Below are 17,298 nucleotides of genomic sequence, written 5' to 3'. Positions count from 1 at the left end.
GGGGGGTGTTGTTGAACAAACCTGGACACTTTTAAGTTGTTAAAAGCAATTTACAAAGAAAACAAGACTCAACCAACCCATTCTTTTAGTTGGTTAAGTAATGAAGATGTTTTAAGGATTCCCCCCAGTGGTGCTGTGAATTCGGTGTTGGACAGCTAACTCTAAGATCAGCACTTCAAACCGACTAGCTGCTCCGTAAGAGGAAAATGAGGCTGTCTGCTCCTGTAAGGATTCACAGTATTGGAAACCCTACACAGGGTCACTATGATCAGAAGTGACTAGACAGCACTGAGTCTGGTTTACGGTGTGGCTACTGTGGCATTTAGAAACCCCCAGGATGCAATGTTTAGATCTTTGGAATTATCCACTGTTAATACATGCAAAATTCTAACTATTTAGTTCACCTTTGAGACCAGGCCTACCTTACATGTAGGAGCTGAAAGAGACTGACATAAAAGGGATGGTGGTTAGACTGGTACCTTTACAAATAAAAAGAAGGGAGAGGAGTTTAAAGTAAGTATTTTGAGATTACCTTCGATGGCAATACGTTTTTTGGGCCAATCCTTTGATTCACGAGACACAGGTTCTTTGACACGTATACTTATCACCAAATCAGCCAAATTAAATTCTAAAGCATAGAATCGAAGCAGTTCCACCCAGAGTTGCCCAACTGGTACTGAAAGTTGATGCTTTAACTCAAATATTAATGGTACCTTTTAATAACAAAAAAAACATAAACATACAGGTTAGCTCAAGGCTAGTACATTTTGAAAAACCAAAGATGAGTCAAGTATCAAATTTACAAAGTTGAAAAACCTCAAAAAAATTCTAGGTTTAATTTCGCTTGCTAGTATTGCTAGTAGTGAAGCATAGTATTGCTTCACTGCGCCTTGGGGATTACAGTATGTTTAAACAGGCATTATCTTAGACATAGAATTATCAGAGGTAGCTTTTATTTAGCCAGAGAACTCACTGTGAAATAGTAATAACGAGGAGGAGGACTGTGTGTGGGCTGCTGTGACTCTCAACACTGAGCTTTTCCCATTACTGCTGCTGGAGGGCACCTCTGAACAGTTACAGACACACAGAAATGGACAGCAGCTACAGGTGCAGAGGAAAAGGGAAGCCCTGGTAAGCTACACAAACACAATGAATCTGCTAATGGCCATTCATTTTAAAACTAACTGACATCACAAATTGATCCTGGTTATAATGAATGGGACTAGTTTAGTCATCTCGTATAGTCCTATTATAGCCATAAATCTCAAACAAGAACATACTATAATGTAATAGGTTAGAAAGTATACAGGACTCAGAATAGAAAAAAAAAGGTGTGTGGGTGTGTGCGTGTGGGGGTCCCAAATAGTGACTCTTGTCACTTTACAGTGACTTAGCTTCTTCATTTGTATAAGTTGGCATTACAGGCACAGTAGCTAAGAGAACTGGCTTCAGAATAGACAAGCTTAGATTAGAAATCCAGCTAGTTGTATATGATCCTAGTCAGAGTACATAGCCTAAGGCTTGGTTTCCTAATCTGAAAATTATGGGTAATAGAACCCACCTCATAGAGTTGTTGGGAGGACTTAATGACACAGCACCTGCAAAGTGCTTAGCACAGTGCCTGGTCATCATTATCATTATCATTATCTGCAGAGTAGGGCTGATACCACTCAGAAACAAGAAAAAGCATTGGTAGACTTGGTCTTGGTTGTTTTCTCACTTAGGCTTAGTCTTTTCTCACACACAAAACCCACATGTCCTGGAAAGAGGATGTCAGAACGGTGAGATGCTCTTGTAAACTGCCTTGTTTACAAGGAGAGGGGACTGGAGCCCGTCCAGGTCAGACAGCTTGTCTGAAGGCCACACCCTGTGATCGCCACAGTGGCTACCTCTATCTTATCAACTTCTCCAAACAGCAGAAAACAGAAACCAATAGCTTTGCTTTCACCTTATTCCTATAATTTCTCCCAAAATATGCAAATTGTTTGCAATCTCACTTCATAACTTGACACTTCAAAACTAGGAGTATGGTGTTGCATTAATTATTAAAAACCAAGCCCAAAGTTTTCTTCAAATAAGACAGATTCACTGATGGATTTAGAAAGCAGCACAGATTGAAAACGGAAGTTGTTCAGGTCCCAAGTACTACAGAGGAAGTAACAAAAAAAGTCTCTAGAAGCAGAAAGTCCTATTTAATCCACACACCTTTCAGAATGCCTAACGAGCTTAAGTATCTCAATGAAGCACACTAACACATAAAAAGAAATTAAAGACCCTGGTAATATCGCAAACTACTGGTACTTGAATGTTCTATTTTTAGTTAAGTAGAGAACACTTTCTTTGAACAACATGACACGTAAGCACTAACATTTACTAAGTGCTTATCATACCCTGGGCACTGAGTTAAGCATTGCACAAATCAGTGACCCTATGAGAAGGTACTGATGTTATCTCCATTTATAGTTGAGGAAACTGGAGCACAGAGAGGTTAAGTAAGCTGTCCAAGGACAAGCTAGGAAATGCGAGTGCTGGGATACAAACACTTGTATTCTGCCTCTGCACTTGTATTCTGCCTCTGCACTTGTATCCACGATTCAACCTCAAAGCAAAAACCAGATAAAAGTGTTGCTGTTCTGGTGGTTACAGGGGTAGGGTGGCACCACCTCCCTCCTCTCCCCCATCTTCAAGGGTTCTTGTATAACACAATTTTTTTAAAAAATAGGATTTACCATAATCTCCTTGTAGGCATCAGTAAACTATGGACTGGAGGAGTGACAAAACTTAGTTTGTGGGCAGTGTGTTTGTAAATCCTAGTCTCCTGAGTATTTTCTAGCTATTATTGTCAATTTAGCCCAAAAGGCGTGCCTAAGACATTGTTCACAAATTTGGGGTAGACTCCTATTCGTCTTACTAGTCTAATTACAAAGTTCAGGTTTTTATTTGAAATTCTACTGGTAATTCTTTTCTCATTCACAAATAAATTCCCCTTCCTCCTCCCCCCAAACCCATCCCCCGCCCCCAGGGTATAGATGAGGATAAGGTAAGGACAAGTATATTAAACCATCCTTAATGATTATTGAATCACATACTTTAACCTTGTGAATACAAACTTGCGGAGCCCTGGTGGTATAGTGGGTTACATGTTAAGCTATTAACTGCATGGTGAGCAGTTCAAAACCACTAACTGCTGTAAAGGATGAGGCTTTCTACTCCCATAAATGTTGATAATCTCAGAAACTCATGGGCATTTCTACCCTGTCCTATAGGATCACTATGAGTGAGAACTGACTTAATGACCATTGAGAGTTTGAGAGAACTTTGCAATTTGAGGTTAGTTAACTTTTCATATATTTAAACCTTATAGAGCCATCTGATTGAAGTTTTTTTTGAGGAAAGGGCTTATCTTTCAATTCATGCAGTAAGAACCATAGAAACATGTGTGGATTGAAATGACCTGAATTTTACCTTCTCTTACTACTTGTCTACTCAACAGTACACCAGGAAATAAAATTGCCAAGAAAACAAGCAAAGACAGCCACGCCACAATCAACATCTGAATGAGAGTCAGATATTAAGACCAGAGAAGAGGGTGTGCACACCTGTCCCCTTTTCAGGGCCATGTCTCTGGGCTCTCCAGTTGACTCTACTTTAGCTGGGTCTTTATCCCCTGTGGTGGATTCAGCATACTCCCACACCACAACATCTCTGGTGACATCTTTAAGGGAGAAGTTCCCTAGTTTATTTAATGAAAATTCTTCGATCTAGGAAAAAATAAAATACCAGAGCGTATTAATCTTGGAAAGAATCATCACTGAGAAGACAACATACTCAGTTCATTGAAAATACACAAGGTATAATGGATGGAATTCCTTTGTGACATCTCTAAAACTTCCTCCAGTAAAAAACAAGGCTGTACTTTGTAAAAGAGAGTGTAGCCTGGTGATATACTCCTTTAGTAAAGAGCCTTTAAAAAGCCATTGTGACCTTGGGGCTATGGTGATGGGTTCAGGAATAAAACTGTCTTAGCCCAAATCTCAGATCCTTCAAAGTACCAGTTGTGTGACTTTAGGTAAAGTTTTATTTGCGTTAGGCCTCACATTTGTGTAAAAACAGGTAACACTAACACCTCCTTCACAGGACTGTTGTGAAATTAAGAAATAAAGGACAGAGGGCATTCAGATAGATTCTGGCACATCATAAATGCTTAACTAATTAAGCAAAATTTACTAATGACGTTATTGAGACTGAAAATCGTAAAAACTAGAACCTCTGAAGCAGAAAATTCCTAATTCTGAATAGTTAATTCTGTTTAAAAAGGACATTTTGAAAGCATATGCTACAGGCTATTTATAGATATTAATACAAAAGAAAATGGTTTGGAGTTCAGAGGCCAGGGGGTGGGGGGAAAAGTTGCACAGGTTTCTTTATTGTACACCAGGACTTTTATCACAGCCTTTGAAAAGATTCATTGAGGAGCATCTGTGCCATCCTATTTTCTAAATTTATTTCCATAAAAATAGGGCTTCATATTACTCCTCTACTTTGCACATGCCCTGCTCATACTCTTACTCAAGACGGAATTAAAGTCCTTTGTACAGCTTCAAAAGACTGAGTGTCACCTGGCCCCTCCCATCTGCTCATTCAGGGCTGACATTTGCTATTCTCTGCTTGGAATGTAGCCCTGATCATGCCGTGGTTATGTGTTGGACTGCAATCCTCATGATCAGCAGTTTGAAGCCACCAGCAGCTCCATGGGAAAAACACTGGGCTCTCTACTTTTGTAAACTGTTAAGAGTCTCAACACCCAAAAGGGGTCACTGTGAGTCAGCATGACTCGATGGCAGCGAGAATCTGCTTAGAATGCACTTCTCTCAAATAATCAGATGTCACTTATTTGAAGCTCTGCTCAAATGACTCTCTAAATAGCACCCCCCCCTTCTAATTTTTTTCTTTCTTCCTTTCTTAGATTTACTTTTCCTCAGAGAAATGACCACCACTTGATGGGAACGTACTTCTACTTCTCTATTACTAATGGATCTCTATGTGGTTTATCCTACATTAGTCTTTATTCTCATGGTCTGCACATAAAAGATCCCTGCTTCATTCTCAGTCCATTAAGTATTAAGAAAGAAAAAAAATCCCCGATGGCTGGATTTTTTTTGGCATGCACTCATAATTAAGAACCATTGATCTGGAACATACATTTTCGTTGAATGAGAGAAACCCGGGTACAGAAAGAAAAGGTGTTAGATACACAATATGCCAAAGAACACTGTTCATCATGTAGGTCTTTCTATGAGGTATATATGTTAGATTATATTTAAAATTGAAATAGAAAATGAGGGTTCTCAGAGATTGAACATAATTTTGACTCTTTGGAGGCTGCTTCTCCTTATATCTTATTATTGTGAACAAACAGCTAACAGTTGAACTTTAATTTATCCAGATAAAAGGAGGGATGTTTAATTCATCTTAAAGATAATCAACCCAATAAAATGATTAAAAATAAATATACAAATGACCGTTGACCCCCTCCCCACCAAAAGATAATCAAATCCATTGCCACTGACTTGATTCTATTTCAGAAGCAACCCCACAGGACAGAGCAGAACCACCCCATTGCATTTTTAAGGCTATCACCTTTAGGGAAGCAGACACCACATCTTTCTCTTGAGGAGCCACAGGGGGGTTTTAACTGCTGACCTTTTGGTTAGCACTGAGTGCTTAACCATTATATCACCAGGCTCCTCTTAGACCCAATACTAAATATTATTCTGGAGGTGACTGTTAATGCTCTGGAGCTGTGGTTAACGTAGGGATCTCAGTGTTTATATTGTCTTTTATTTTCTTGGGTATAACGAATAAGGAGAAATAAAACATTGGAAATAGAAAGTTACAGTGAACTACATGCTTCCTGCAGGTTGGAGAGAATATGCACATTCAAGCTTCCAACTAGAAAACCCACAAAGTGTATCAAACGATATATTTAACAAAGGTTCACATTCTCTTATCTGACACCCTCAGGACCACAGTTGTTTCAAAAACCCTAGCAATACCAGGCAGCCTCTGATAAGCACATATTAATATTTCAGCAATGAAATGTAAGAATATTTTGCTTAGTAGGATAAGTGAATGCATGTTAGTTCTGGTTAGACTCTTTAGATTTAAAATTTATGGACCTGCAATAAAATCAATGAGATATATAAATAAAAAAAGCTTTATACCCATGATCCTAGGTAGACAGGCAAAAGAGGTTCTTTCCTCTGTTGAAGAAAGAAAATGGCCAATAGGGAAAACACATAAGGTGGCAAGCCACCTTCTTCGGGGCGATCTATACTGCATAGCTGCAGATGAGAGAAAACAATATAATTTTTATTTTTGGTACACCAATTTATCATGTATAAACTTTAGCCTAAAACTCTGTATTTTATTCCCACATACTACTCAATTTACAGTGACTCCTCAAAACAAAACAAAGCAGTACAAAACACTTCCTTACATTTTTATAACAGCCACATGACATGGTTCTATGGGACAGTTTCAATCTCAGATATTTAATCCTGTTACATGCACAAGTACATTCAACTTACTCGTGGAAGGCCCTAAGAGCTTTTTCTCTTCCAACAATTTTATTGGCAATTAGTTTACATATAATTCAATAGTTCGATCATTCAATCATATCAAGGAGAATCGTACAATCACCCCCACATCAATTTTAGAGTACCCCCCACAATGGTCCAATCGCCTGTAAAATGAGCTATGCAATCACAATCCATTCTAGTGTTCCCTCCCCCTCCCATGTTCATTATTTACTCCCGAAATCTCCCTTCCCTCCCTATCATCCACACCCCCACCCATGTATTCCCTAGATTCTCTTGTATCAGGTATTATCATTACACATTCACTACTCCTGTGCTTCATAACTGGGAAGCCCCACAGAAAACAATTTTTTAAAAGGCGCTAACATGGAAAGGATAAAAACATAATAGAAAAGCATACAAATAATGCATAAAAGCAACATTCAAAAAGAAAGAAATTTGTCATGGAACTTGCATGACATACCTGCAAGAGATACCTGCATCCAGAACAAATTCAGGTTGGGTCTATAGGGAGGTCAACTAGCCAACTATTGAGTTTGATCCAGCATAACATAATTATAATGGTCTCTTCCTGATAGTAAAGGTGTTCAAGACCCTTGTCTGTGGCTGGAGGAGCTCTGCCAATGGCTCAGTCTGACTAGATACTCCAAAGATGGGGTTTGGGCTCCCACTGTCCTCCATAGCCTTTTACAAATTGGGTGTTCATAATTTTAGCTGATTCTTTTCCCTTCTCCATTTTCAAATTTTGTAACTGTCATCTTTGGACCAAACAAGCTGGTGTGCTTCTTCTGTGTGGACTTAGTTAACTCCTTATAAAGATGACTGCTTGCTTGAATGCAAGACTTTAAACCCCAGACCCTATGCCGATTGATAGGCAGGTACCTACCATCTGCTTTCTTCACACTCTGCTGTAACACCTTTATTTTTAGCAATCATTTCACGAAGATGAGTATCAAACAGGGCCATGATGTAAGAACTGATTGTTGTCCTAAGATGGAGCTAGGATTTAGTGTGAGCCCCAAACCAACTCCTGGATCTATGCCTTTTTTTTTTGTTTAATTTCCTATAACTTGGGAGCCAACACATTCCATAGTTCAATCATGTCCCTATTTCATTTTTTGATAATCCCTGTCAGCCTATTCACTTGGCTGAGGCACATGGTAATGATGTCAACATGATGGTTCAATTCAAAGTACAAGCCCAGATCAGTGGAATGGTCCTTGCATCCTAACTACTTCTGGCTTCCATATATGTGCATATTCTGCAAACCAGGCAGTGGGAGAAAATGTGCACAGATAATCAGGACTAACAGAAATAACATAAAAGTATGGCCAACTTGGTGAGATAACATGAAGTAACTTTCAAAACATGGAATATTGTAAATCATCAGTTCACCAAATCAGTTCACCAGTGGGGCATCCTCTATTCATTCTGGACACAAAACAACTCACTGCCATTGACTAAAAGCATTGACCTACAGGGCAGAGTACAACTGCCCCAGTGGGTTTCTGAGACTAATACTCTGCAGGAGTAGAAAGCATCATCTTTTATCTGCAGAGCTGCTAGTAATTTCAAATAGTTCACCTTGCAGTTACCAGCCCAAAACACAAACCACTAAACCACACAAGTAACAAAAAGGATACATTGTTACTACTACATCTTAATCAGTCAAGCCAGTTCTGGTCTCTCTGAAAGGAACCTACAAAGAATCCCAATTTCATAATCATGATTTGATGATACACTTTAGGGAATGCTAAGTGGAATCCAACTGGGGTCCTCTACATTACATAAATGTAAGGAAGATCAGAGAAGAGTCTTTCACTTGTTGAAGAGTCTTCAGGTTTATTATTAGAAATGGTATGAGACACATATGCCTATGAAATAGGTCTCACCCCTAAGAAACAGGTCTCAGCCCTGGGATCTGGCCCCGAAATAGGATTTTTAAAAAGCACTATGGGCCATTCTTATCTTCTGAAAAATATTGCTACAGTGAAACAGAAGCACTGGCATTTCATTTCTTTAAACCTTAAAAGGTCTACTCTATTACTCAGATACCAAAATCCCAATGTCTACAAAATGCCAACGAACATTTACAGTTAATTGATTGAAAATCAAAGCATAGTGCTCATACATAGAACGTAAGCATGCATTTGAAGAACCCTAACTTACCTTTGCCCAGTACCTGAATGCAATCACCAAAGAAACCAGTTTTGGTTCTAGTTTTCCAAGGGCAGTTAAATGATTGGTTGTCAGACAAGCATTTTCATTTCCTGCACTCACTTTACAAAGAAGACCACTGTTGGGGGTGAGAGGAAGGAAGAGACAAAAGGGAAAAAGCATTACTCAGATATATTTTGCAGAACTAAAATTTTTTGTTTTTACATATTTCAGGTATTGGGTGGGTTGGGAAAATAAGGAAAATACTGTAAAATGTTTCAAATGAGAGAGTGATTAATCTATGCAACAATGCAAGAGTGTTTTCCTGAGAGGAGGAGGAATCTGTCTAATAAAGAATCATTACAGCCTCCAAGCCACCCATTTAGTGTTGATGGCAAGGCTTCCAGATGGAGGGAGAGATACAAGGTGGAAGCCACACTGTTACTCAGCACGGGCACACATGGTGCCAAAAAGGAGGGCAAACATATCTGATGAGAGCAAGTGGCCATGCATTTTACCTAGTGGAAATAGGTCAAAATGCTTTTTATTTTCAGTACTTTCACACTTTTAAAAAGAAAACACTTTTACCTCCTGCATCAAATGCCAAAAGTACAGGGAGAACGCTAGTAAAAATGTACATGTAAAGAACTATGTAAGGCGTTTCTAATTCTACAACTTGGACATTAAGGTCTGCACTGAAACATATGCTTTGCTCAACTGATATTTAAGTTATAAACAACGTAAAGAGCGGAGACCTCTGCTTTTCTCTGCACACCACCACTGGCACTCGGGCATGGAAATCTGCATCAATATCAATAAAAGAATCTGCAGAGAAAGAAGTAAATATTAAGTAAGTTAATTAACCTTTGTTTAAAGAACAAAGACAAGTACCCATGATAAGTTATTTGGCCTTTTGAAAGACTACCACACTTTAAATCAGATCTCAAATGACTGGAATAGGGAGATAAAAATACAGTATTCAAGAATCAAGATAACAAATTCATTTAAAATTCTTTTGCAAAGCTGATGACTATATAATTAGACCAAAACATTGAAATGTAACATGGCTAAGAGGATTTGAAATATGAATAGGACATTTAAAAACAAAATTGTCTCAAATGCTACTAAAAAGTTCATGGTCAAATATCCACTGAGCAAAGTAAGAAGAAAAATTATGTTTTATTTAACCCAACCAAGAATAATGTGTTCTAGTCACCTAATCTGGTGTCAATTTAAGGATTAAGAGTGTAGGGGTGGAGTCTAGGCTGTCAATCTGGAGATAAGCAATGAGACTTCTGGGTGGGCATGGCCTTCTCTTGAGAATTCTTGGAAATGTGATACTTCCTCCTTGTAGATGGAAGACACCTTCGCTCTCTACCCTACTCCCTAGGAGACATTGCAGAAGACAAGCCACATGGATGCAACCAGACCTCTGAAGCAGGAGAAGCCACAGAGAGACCCCAGTCCGCCCAGAGATGCTTACAATGCCACTGGACCCAAAGACTTCCTACCCACTGGCTTGTGATTGTCCTGCATTTGGCTTCATTACACGTGTTTCTTGAGTCTGAATTGGACTTTATAGGTTGGTATCGGACATATGGGCTAATATCACATTATGGAATTGGACTGAATTGGGTTGGGATGTTTTCTCAATGTTCAATCCCTCTTGTATATAAAACTCTTTCTTATACACACGTGTGTTCATGGATTTGTTTCTCTAGTCTATCCAGACTAACAAAGAATGAAAACAAGATCTGGTGGCGCAGGGGTTAAGTACTCAGCTGCTAACCAAAAGATGAGTGGTTCAAACCCATCAGTTTGCTTCCCCTAAGATTACCAATAAAAAAAAGCCAAACTCACTGCCATTGAATCCATTCCTTGCAGGGCAGGGTAGAACTGCCCATCACACCACCCCCACCCACTCCCATGGGTTTCTGAGATTGTAACTCTGGAAAGGGAAAAGCTCATCTTTCTCCCAAGGAACAGCTGATGAAGGTTTCGAACTGCTGACTTGGCAGTGAGCAGCCCAGAGCGTAACCTCTATGCCACCAGGGCTCCTATAAAGATTACAGCTTAAGAAACCCTATGGGGCAGCAGATTTCCTCTGTTCTACATGATTGGAATTGATTTGAGAACAGGTTTCAGTTGTAACCATATGAAACCAGAAGGCTCCCAGCTGGCCAACTAACAAACCTAATTGGGCCCAACTATTTATTTCATCATTAATCAGGAGGGGCCATATATAGCTACCTTTTGTAAAATATTAATTTGAAAAGTAAATTTACATTCTTGGTGGTGTAGTAGTTACTTACATGTTGGGCTGATAATGGCAACGTCAGTAGTTCAAAACCACCAGGCAACTCCATGGAAGTTTTACCCTGTCTTATAAGGTTGCACTGGAATCGACTCGAAGGCAAGAAGCTTGGTTTTTAGTTTTAGTCTTGGTCTCATTCATTTAATCTTTTAAAATATTATTAAGCTAAAAACCTTCCAAGAAATAGCTAAAATGATGATGGCAACATATGTACAAATGTGCTTGATCCAATTGATGTATGGATTATTACAAGAGCTATGAGTCTCCAATAAAATGATTTATTAAAAAAAAAAGAAATGGCTAGTCTGTATAATATATCTACTAAGAAGACAAATCACCTTACTAATGATTCATGGCCATTTGCTTCAGGTATCATTTCCATAAGTACTTAAAAACACCACTATTCCCATTTTCAAAGTTTGAGAAATAAGATATACTGAAGTTATAGACAAAAGAAATATTCTAAGGGTAAAAAACAGATTTAGCCTTACCACTATTCTTTAAACATTCTTGAACAAGTAAGAGGACATCTGGTTGAGACATCTAGGAAAGAAATCAATTAAAATGTCAAGTACACTGTAAGTAATTTAGCTTCACTGACATACTGCATGGGTATCTCAAGTTTCCCAAATTGTTTTGCATATCAAAAGAGCCCCCTGCTACCAGAGTAAAGAACTAATCAAGGTGCTGTGCATGTAAATGGCACTAATACAGATAGAGGAGTCCCAAACAAGGATTGAGTGTGGGCAGAAGATATACACTATTCTGACTGATGAATACCTGAGGTGATCAGCATATTAGCTTATCTCAAAGCTGTAGCAGTAAGTTACCAAATTGCTAACATTAACACCTTTAACTAAACTACTTGCACAGGTTATATACTGATGTCTTTATTCTTGCCTTTCTGTAGTCATTGCTCCACATACAAATCTAAATCATCTAAAAGGATGGGTATGCCCCCCCTGAAACCTGCCACTGACTAATGACAGGACTTGGGTCAAAACCCAAATCCTTACAAGACCTTGCAAGTTGGGCCCCACCCACTTCTCCATTTGAATCACATGCTTTCTTTTCTTTGGGCTCTTTACACTTTTCTACCTTTCCTTCTACTCCACAAGTAGTCAAGATTCTTGGTGATTCAAGGTGTCTGTAAATGCTGCACCCTCTGCCTCAAATACTCTTTTGCTGTCCTGCTCGCCCCAGGGCTGGCTCCTTTATATCTTTTAGAGCTCAGTCTAAATGTTACTTTCATAAAGCGGCTTTCATAATTGATCTCCCTGTCATTGTCACTGGTTATTTTTTAATAAGCTTGTGCTTTGCACAGCACTCATGATAGCATGGAGCTTCAAAAGAGCTACTGGAAAAATTCCATTACCTTTTATTTCCATTTTTCCATAAACCTGTTGATGTCCCCTTTTAATTAAGTGTATGTTTATTATGTATGTTTAGCAGCTTATCCAGATGAGGTCCAGGGCAAAATCCTATCTGTTTTGTTCTACAGGATCTGGTATTGTGCCTGGCATGTAAAAGAAACTCAGCAAATTTTTGCTAAATAAGTGAATGAGGCCTGGTAAAAACAATTTCTATGCTTGGTAATAATAAAAAGAGATTATGAAACAGTGTATCTGGGGTGGGAAAGTCAATAATCTGTATTTTTAATAGGCAACCAAAATAAATGAACACCGACCATTTATAAAGGATAAATGGATAAATAGAGGTGATCTACTAACGTTCTGGCCAGTTTTACAACCTGACTCATTGCCATCACACCTGTGGCTAGGCATGGTTCTTTGAAAATATAATTATTTTTTGAGCAAAGGAGATAGGTCAAAGAAGAAACAAAGGAGCAAAGTGAGCTCTTGGTAATAAATGTTTTGTTACTTACAGTGTTTAAAATCAAATACTTTCCTGACACTGGAAATTTCATTTTATCAAGAGACCTTATTATTTTCAAGTTACTAGAACTCAATAGTCTGAATTATGTATAAAAGTAGCTCAAGCCATAAAACTGTTAAAAATGCCTCGAAACCAGTGTTTGAAGTTATATATAAAAGTAACTCAATCCATACAACTGTTAAAAATCCCTCAAAACTAGAAACAGCAAAGGCAGAAAGATGGAATTTTGGAGAAAGAAAACTGCTACCATTCAACTTAAAAGATCTTAATTACCATATTTACTCGAATTTAAGCCAACTCAAATATCAGCAGAGGCACCTAATTTTACCACAAAAACTGCATTAAAAATGTGCTGAAAAACTCAGCTTATACCCTAGCATATATGGTATCTAAAATATGCCGCTCAGTTGTGAAAGAGAACATTTTCCATACCAGTCTATGAAAATTCAGAAATTTCACATTCTACTCACAATAGCTGGAAATTGGACGTCAATGTTTACATCTGAATCTTTAAAACCAAATCGGCTACAGGATGACCCATATAATCTTAGAGAACAATCTACAAAAAGTAAATAAATAAAAATAAGCCATTCAAGTAACATTTTCAAAAGTAGTAATTAACCATTGTTACTTCACAAAACTATACATTAAAGAAAAACTGTATTCAAGTCTGGAAGACTGGAATGGACAGCTCACCCACTCACCTTCATTTTATTTAACAGGGAAGATTGTGTTGATTACAGTCTAGCTAATAGACAATCATTTCATGTCAGTTTCCAAACATTTTAAAGTTCCTATTTTCTCAAGATCACACTTTATGATAAAAATAATACTTCAAGAACTGAGAAGCAACAAAGCCCACATGGAAGAAACACACCAGCCTGTGTGATCATGAGGTGTTGACAGGATCAGGTATCAGGCATCAAAGACCCAGAACAAAAAATCATGTCAATGTGAATGGTGGGGGAGTGAGGAGTGAAGGCCCAAAGCCAATTTGTAGGCAACTGGACATCCCCTTATAGAAGAGTTGTGGGGAGAAGACAGGCCAGTCAGAGCGCAGGATAGCACTGATGAAACATATACCTTTCCTCTGGTTCTTTAATGCTTCCTCAGCCCACTATCATGGCGCTAATTCGACCTTACAAACCTGGCCAGACCAGAGCATGTACATGGGTACACATAAGAGCTGGAAACACAGGGAATACAAGACAAATAAATTCGTTGGGACCAATATTGAGAGTAGCCATACCAGGAGGGAAAGCAGAAGGTGGGGGGAGAAAGGGGAAACTGATCACAATGGACAATATATAAGAGGGTAAAGGGAGACATTGGACAGTGCAAGACATGGAAAAATTAATAGTAATTTATAAATTATCAAAGGTTCATGAGGGAGGGAGAAAAAAAGAGGAGCTGATACTAAGGGCTCAAGTAGTAAGAAAATGTTTTGAAAATGATGATGGCAGCAAATGTACAAACGTGCTTGACACAAGGGATGTGGATTGCGATAAAAGTTGTAAGAGTCCCCAGTAAAATGATTTAAACAAAAACAAAAAAACTTTATTTTTTATATCTGAGGAGGCTTTAAAATGTTCATGGAAACATTTAACTTAAGATAATGGAATTTGCCCATGAACTTTCTGAAGTATATATATATGAAACTGATGTACACATTTCTTTTCACCTTTTTGAAAACATAAAAACACATATTTTAATATAAAGAATGTGTTTCAGTAAAATGGTAAACATAAAAACCATCTTTAGTATTCATATTCCAATATGAATAACTTAATTATTTTAGGAAAGCTTTTAAGAATAATTAAAATATCACTGATATAATTTAAGTTATGGCCAGATTTTCAAGCTTCAGAGGAAGGCACTTATTTATATATATTAAGTACCTACATTTATATATGTTTATGTTCTTTATTTGTAAGTGGAATTATTTTAAGTATTATATTGTGCCAAAAAATGTATCACTTCACATCAGAGGTTTTTTAAAAAGTGATTCAAAGTGTTTTTTTGAGATTCAACAGATTTCTAAACAAAGACCATCACATTTACAATGGAAAAATATATAGCAAAAATCATTTAAATCATGGACTTCTGGGAAATGGCGACTGAGTAACACATACGAGGGGGACTCCACAGAAATCAGCCCAGCAGAGTTACCAAGAGGGAAATTTAATACTGCTGGATCGCAGGAGGAGCATCATAAAAATAAATAGGCACAGATTCACAAGGTTTTGAGGGGTTGGGGACTTTTGGCTTACCACAGTGGAGGCCATCTAGGCCAGAGCCGGAACCATTTGGAACTGGTACAAGGGATTAATCTCAACACAGCCACAGCTTGCCTCCACCTCGGGGCAGGGTTTAAATACTTGCAGCCCCATGGGCAGGTATCTGGGCTTAGCTGTTTTGTTACTTTTGTTTCCCTCTCTTCTATCTTCCCCCCACCCCCCAACCCCCAGTCTCAGCTGGCTTCGTTTTTCATTTTTCCCTGTTTGTCTCTTTCCTGTTCTCTCCCACTCCACTGCCAACCTCCAGACCACTCCCCTTAGCCTAGGGCATTTACGCCTGCCCTCCACCCAGTTAGATGAGCTCCACCCTGTGCAGCATAGCCTGAGGCTGGGGAAAACTGGCCAATCTCCACCAGGGGATACTTTGCCCAACTTCTTACAGGGGAATTCCTGCCCGCGTGGTTGGGAGAGCTCCTGTTTTTCCTCTGTTGTCCCATGTGATGGAGGGAACTTCCTCCTGCCTACCTTAGTGGCTCACACAACTTAGGGCAGCTCAGCCAACACTCACCCAGGAACCTCTGCCCAACCTCCGCAGTGATCTCCCAGGCCAAGGCAATTCTGCACACCATTTGCAGTGTTCTACACCAAAGCAGGCAACCCACCAGCCTTCTGGGGCACTCCCTTGAGAGGGAAGCCACAGAAAGATAAAGTGGTAGGCTAATTCTATAGAGAAATTAGTTGTAGGCAGTTCAAAGAAGCATTCCTACAAGTCTCCCAGAGTGAGCCAGTGATGTCAACTCCTGGAAAATGGCACCTGGCTAAACCAACAATGCAAACAGCCATCAGCCCCAACGACCTCGACGAAAAAAACAGGAGAAACAAAAGGCAATGGCAGAAGATGTCCTGAACCTAATGACATGCATAGAAGAAGCAGGCATTGAACTGCCACAAAAAGAAATTTTCAGAATGCTGTTTGGAGTCACACAGGATATGAGGGAAACAATACAGAAAAAGGATGAAATGATAGAGGAGATAAAGTCCATACACCAAAAGGAAATAAAAGAGCTTAGGAATGAGATAAGAAAAACCAGTAGCAGACTCACGGACCTAGAGAATCAACTGAAAGGAGCAGAGAACCACACCAGTGACTTGGAGGACAGCCAAGCACACTTTAACAAATGCGAACAAATATCCAATGAGATCGTCAGAGAAGCTGAAGAAAACCTAAGAGCTATGTCTGATGCTATGAAGAGGCAAACCTAACCAAAGAAAGGAGGGAACAAATTTCAATAGTAAGAATGAGGGATGAAAGGGGATATTACAACAGACCCTAATGAAATCAAAAGGACAATTACACAGTACTACAAAGGATTGTATTCCAATGAATTTAACCACTTGGAAGACATGAAAAAATTCTTGGAAAAACAATCCCTCCCTAGACTATCCCCAAAGGATGTCCAGAATCTCAACAGACCCATAGCACTATAAGAAATAGACAAGGTTATCAAGGGATTACCAACACAAAAGTCCCCAGGACCAGATGGCCTCACTGGAGAATTCTACCAAGCATTTAGGGAAGAACTAACACCAATCCTACACAAACTCTTCCAGAACACAGAAAAAGATGACAAACCACGGAACTCCTTCTATGACGCTGGTATAACTCCAAAACTGGGCAAGGTTCTCACAAGAAGAGAACTATAGACCAATATCCCTAATGAACATCAATGCAAAAATCCTTAAAAAATATTGGCCAATAGAATAAAAACTTATATAAAAGAAATAATTCACCATGACCAAATGGGATTCATACCAGGGATGCGGGGCTGGTTCACCATATGAAAGACCATTAGTATCATTCGCCACATTGACATGAAAAACTGTAAGAACCACATGATAATATCAATAGATGCAGAAAAAGCATTCGACAACATCCAACACCAATTTCTGTTTAAGACACTTGAGAAGATAGGAATGGAAGGAAAATTTCTCAAAATACAAGCTATATATGGAAAAACTAACAGCCAACGTGGTAGTCGATGGAGAAAACCCAACATAATCCCACTGAAAAAGGGGACCAGACAAGGATGCCCCT

At 38.8% G+C, this 17,298-nt stretch overlaps 1 protein-coding gene across 3 annotated transcripts in view; it reads right to left on the bottom strand.

Annotated features, from left to right (window-relative positions):
- TUT7 (terminal uridylyl transferase 7) overlaps window positions 1-17,298 on the bottom strand; it is a 68,358-nt gene that overhangs the window by 39,057 nt on the left and 12,003 nt on the right. For all 3 annotated transcript variants that reach the window (XM_045289418.1, XM_004714600.2, XM_045289420.1), the window contains exons 5-11: window positions 13,437-13,525; window positions 11,562-11,613; window positions 9,512-9,581; window positions 8,769-8,895; window positions 6,225-6,344; window positions 3,600-3,761; window positions 533-713 (exon numbers count right to left, since the gene is read on the bottom strand). In XM_045289418.1, coding sequence (XP_045145353.1) covers window positions 533-713; window positions 3,600-3,761; window positions 6,225-6,344; window positions 8,769-8,895; window positions 9,512-9,581; window positions 11,562-11,613; window positions 13,437-13,525 — 801 coding nt within the window. The remainder of the gene's footprint in view (window positions 1-532; window positions 714-3,599; window positions 3,762-6,224; window positions 6,345-8,768; window positions 8,896-9,511; window positions 9,582-11,561; window positions 11,614-13,436; window positions 13,526-17,298) is intronic.

This window comes from Echinops telfairi, unplaced genomic scaffold, assembly GCF_000313985.2.
Source record: "Echinops telfairi isolate 266 unplaced genomic scaffold, ASM31398v2 ScPeMD7_27;HRSCAF=92, whole genome shotgun sequence".
Taxonomy (NCBI): Eukaryota; Metazoa; Chordata; class Mammalia; order Afrosoricida; family Tenrecidae; genus Echinops; species Echinops telfairi.
The sequence above is the reverse complement of the archived record's forward strand: the minus strand, read 5'-3'. Positions and strand labels throughout refer to the sequence as shown.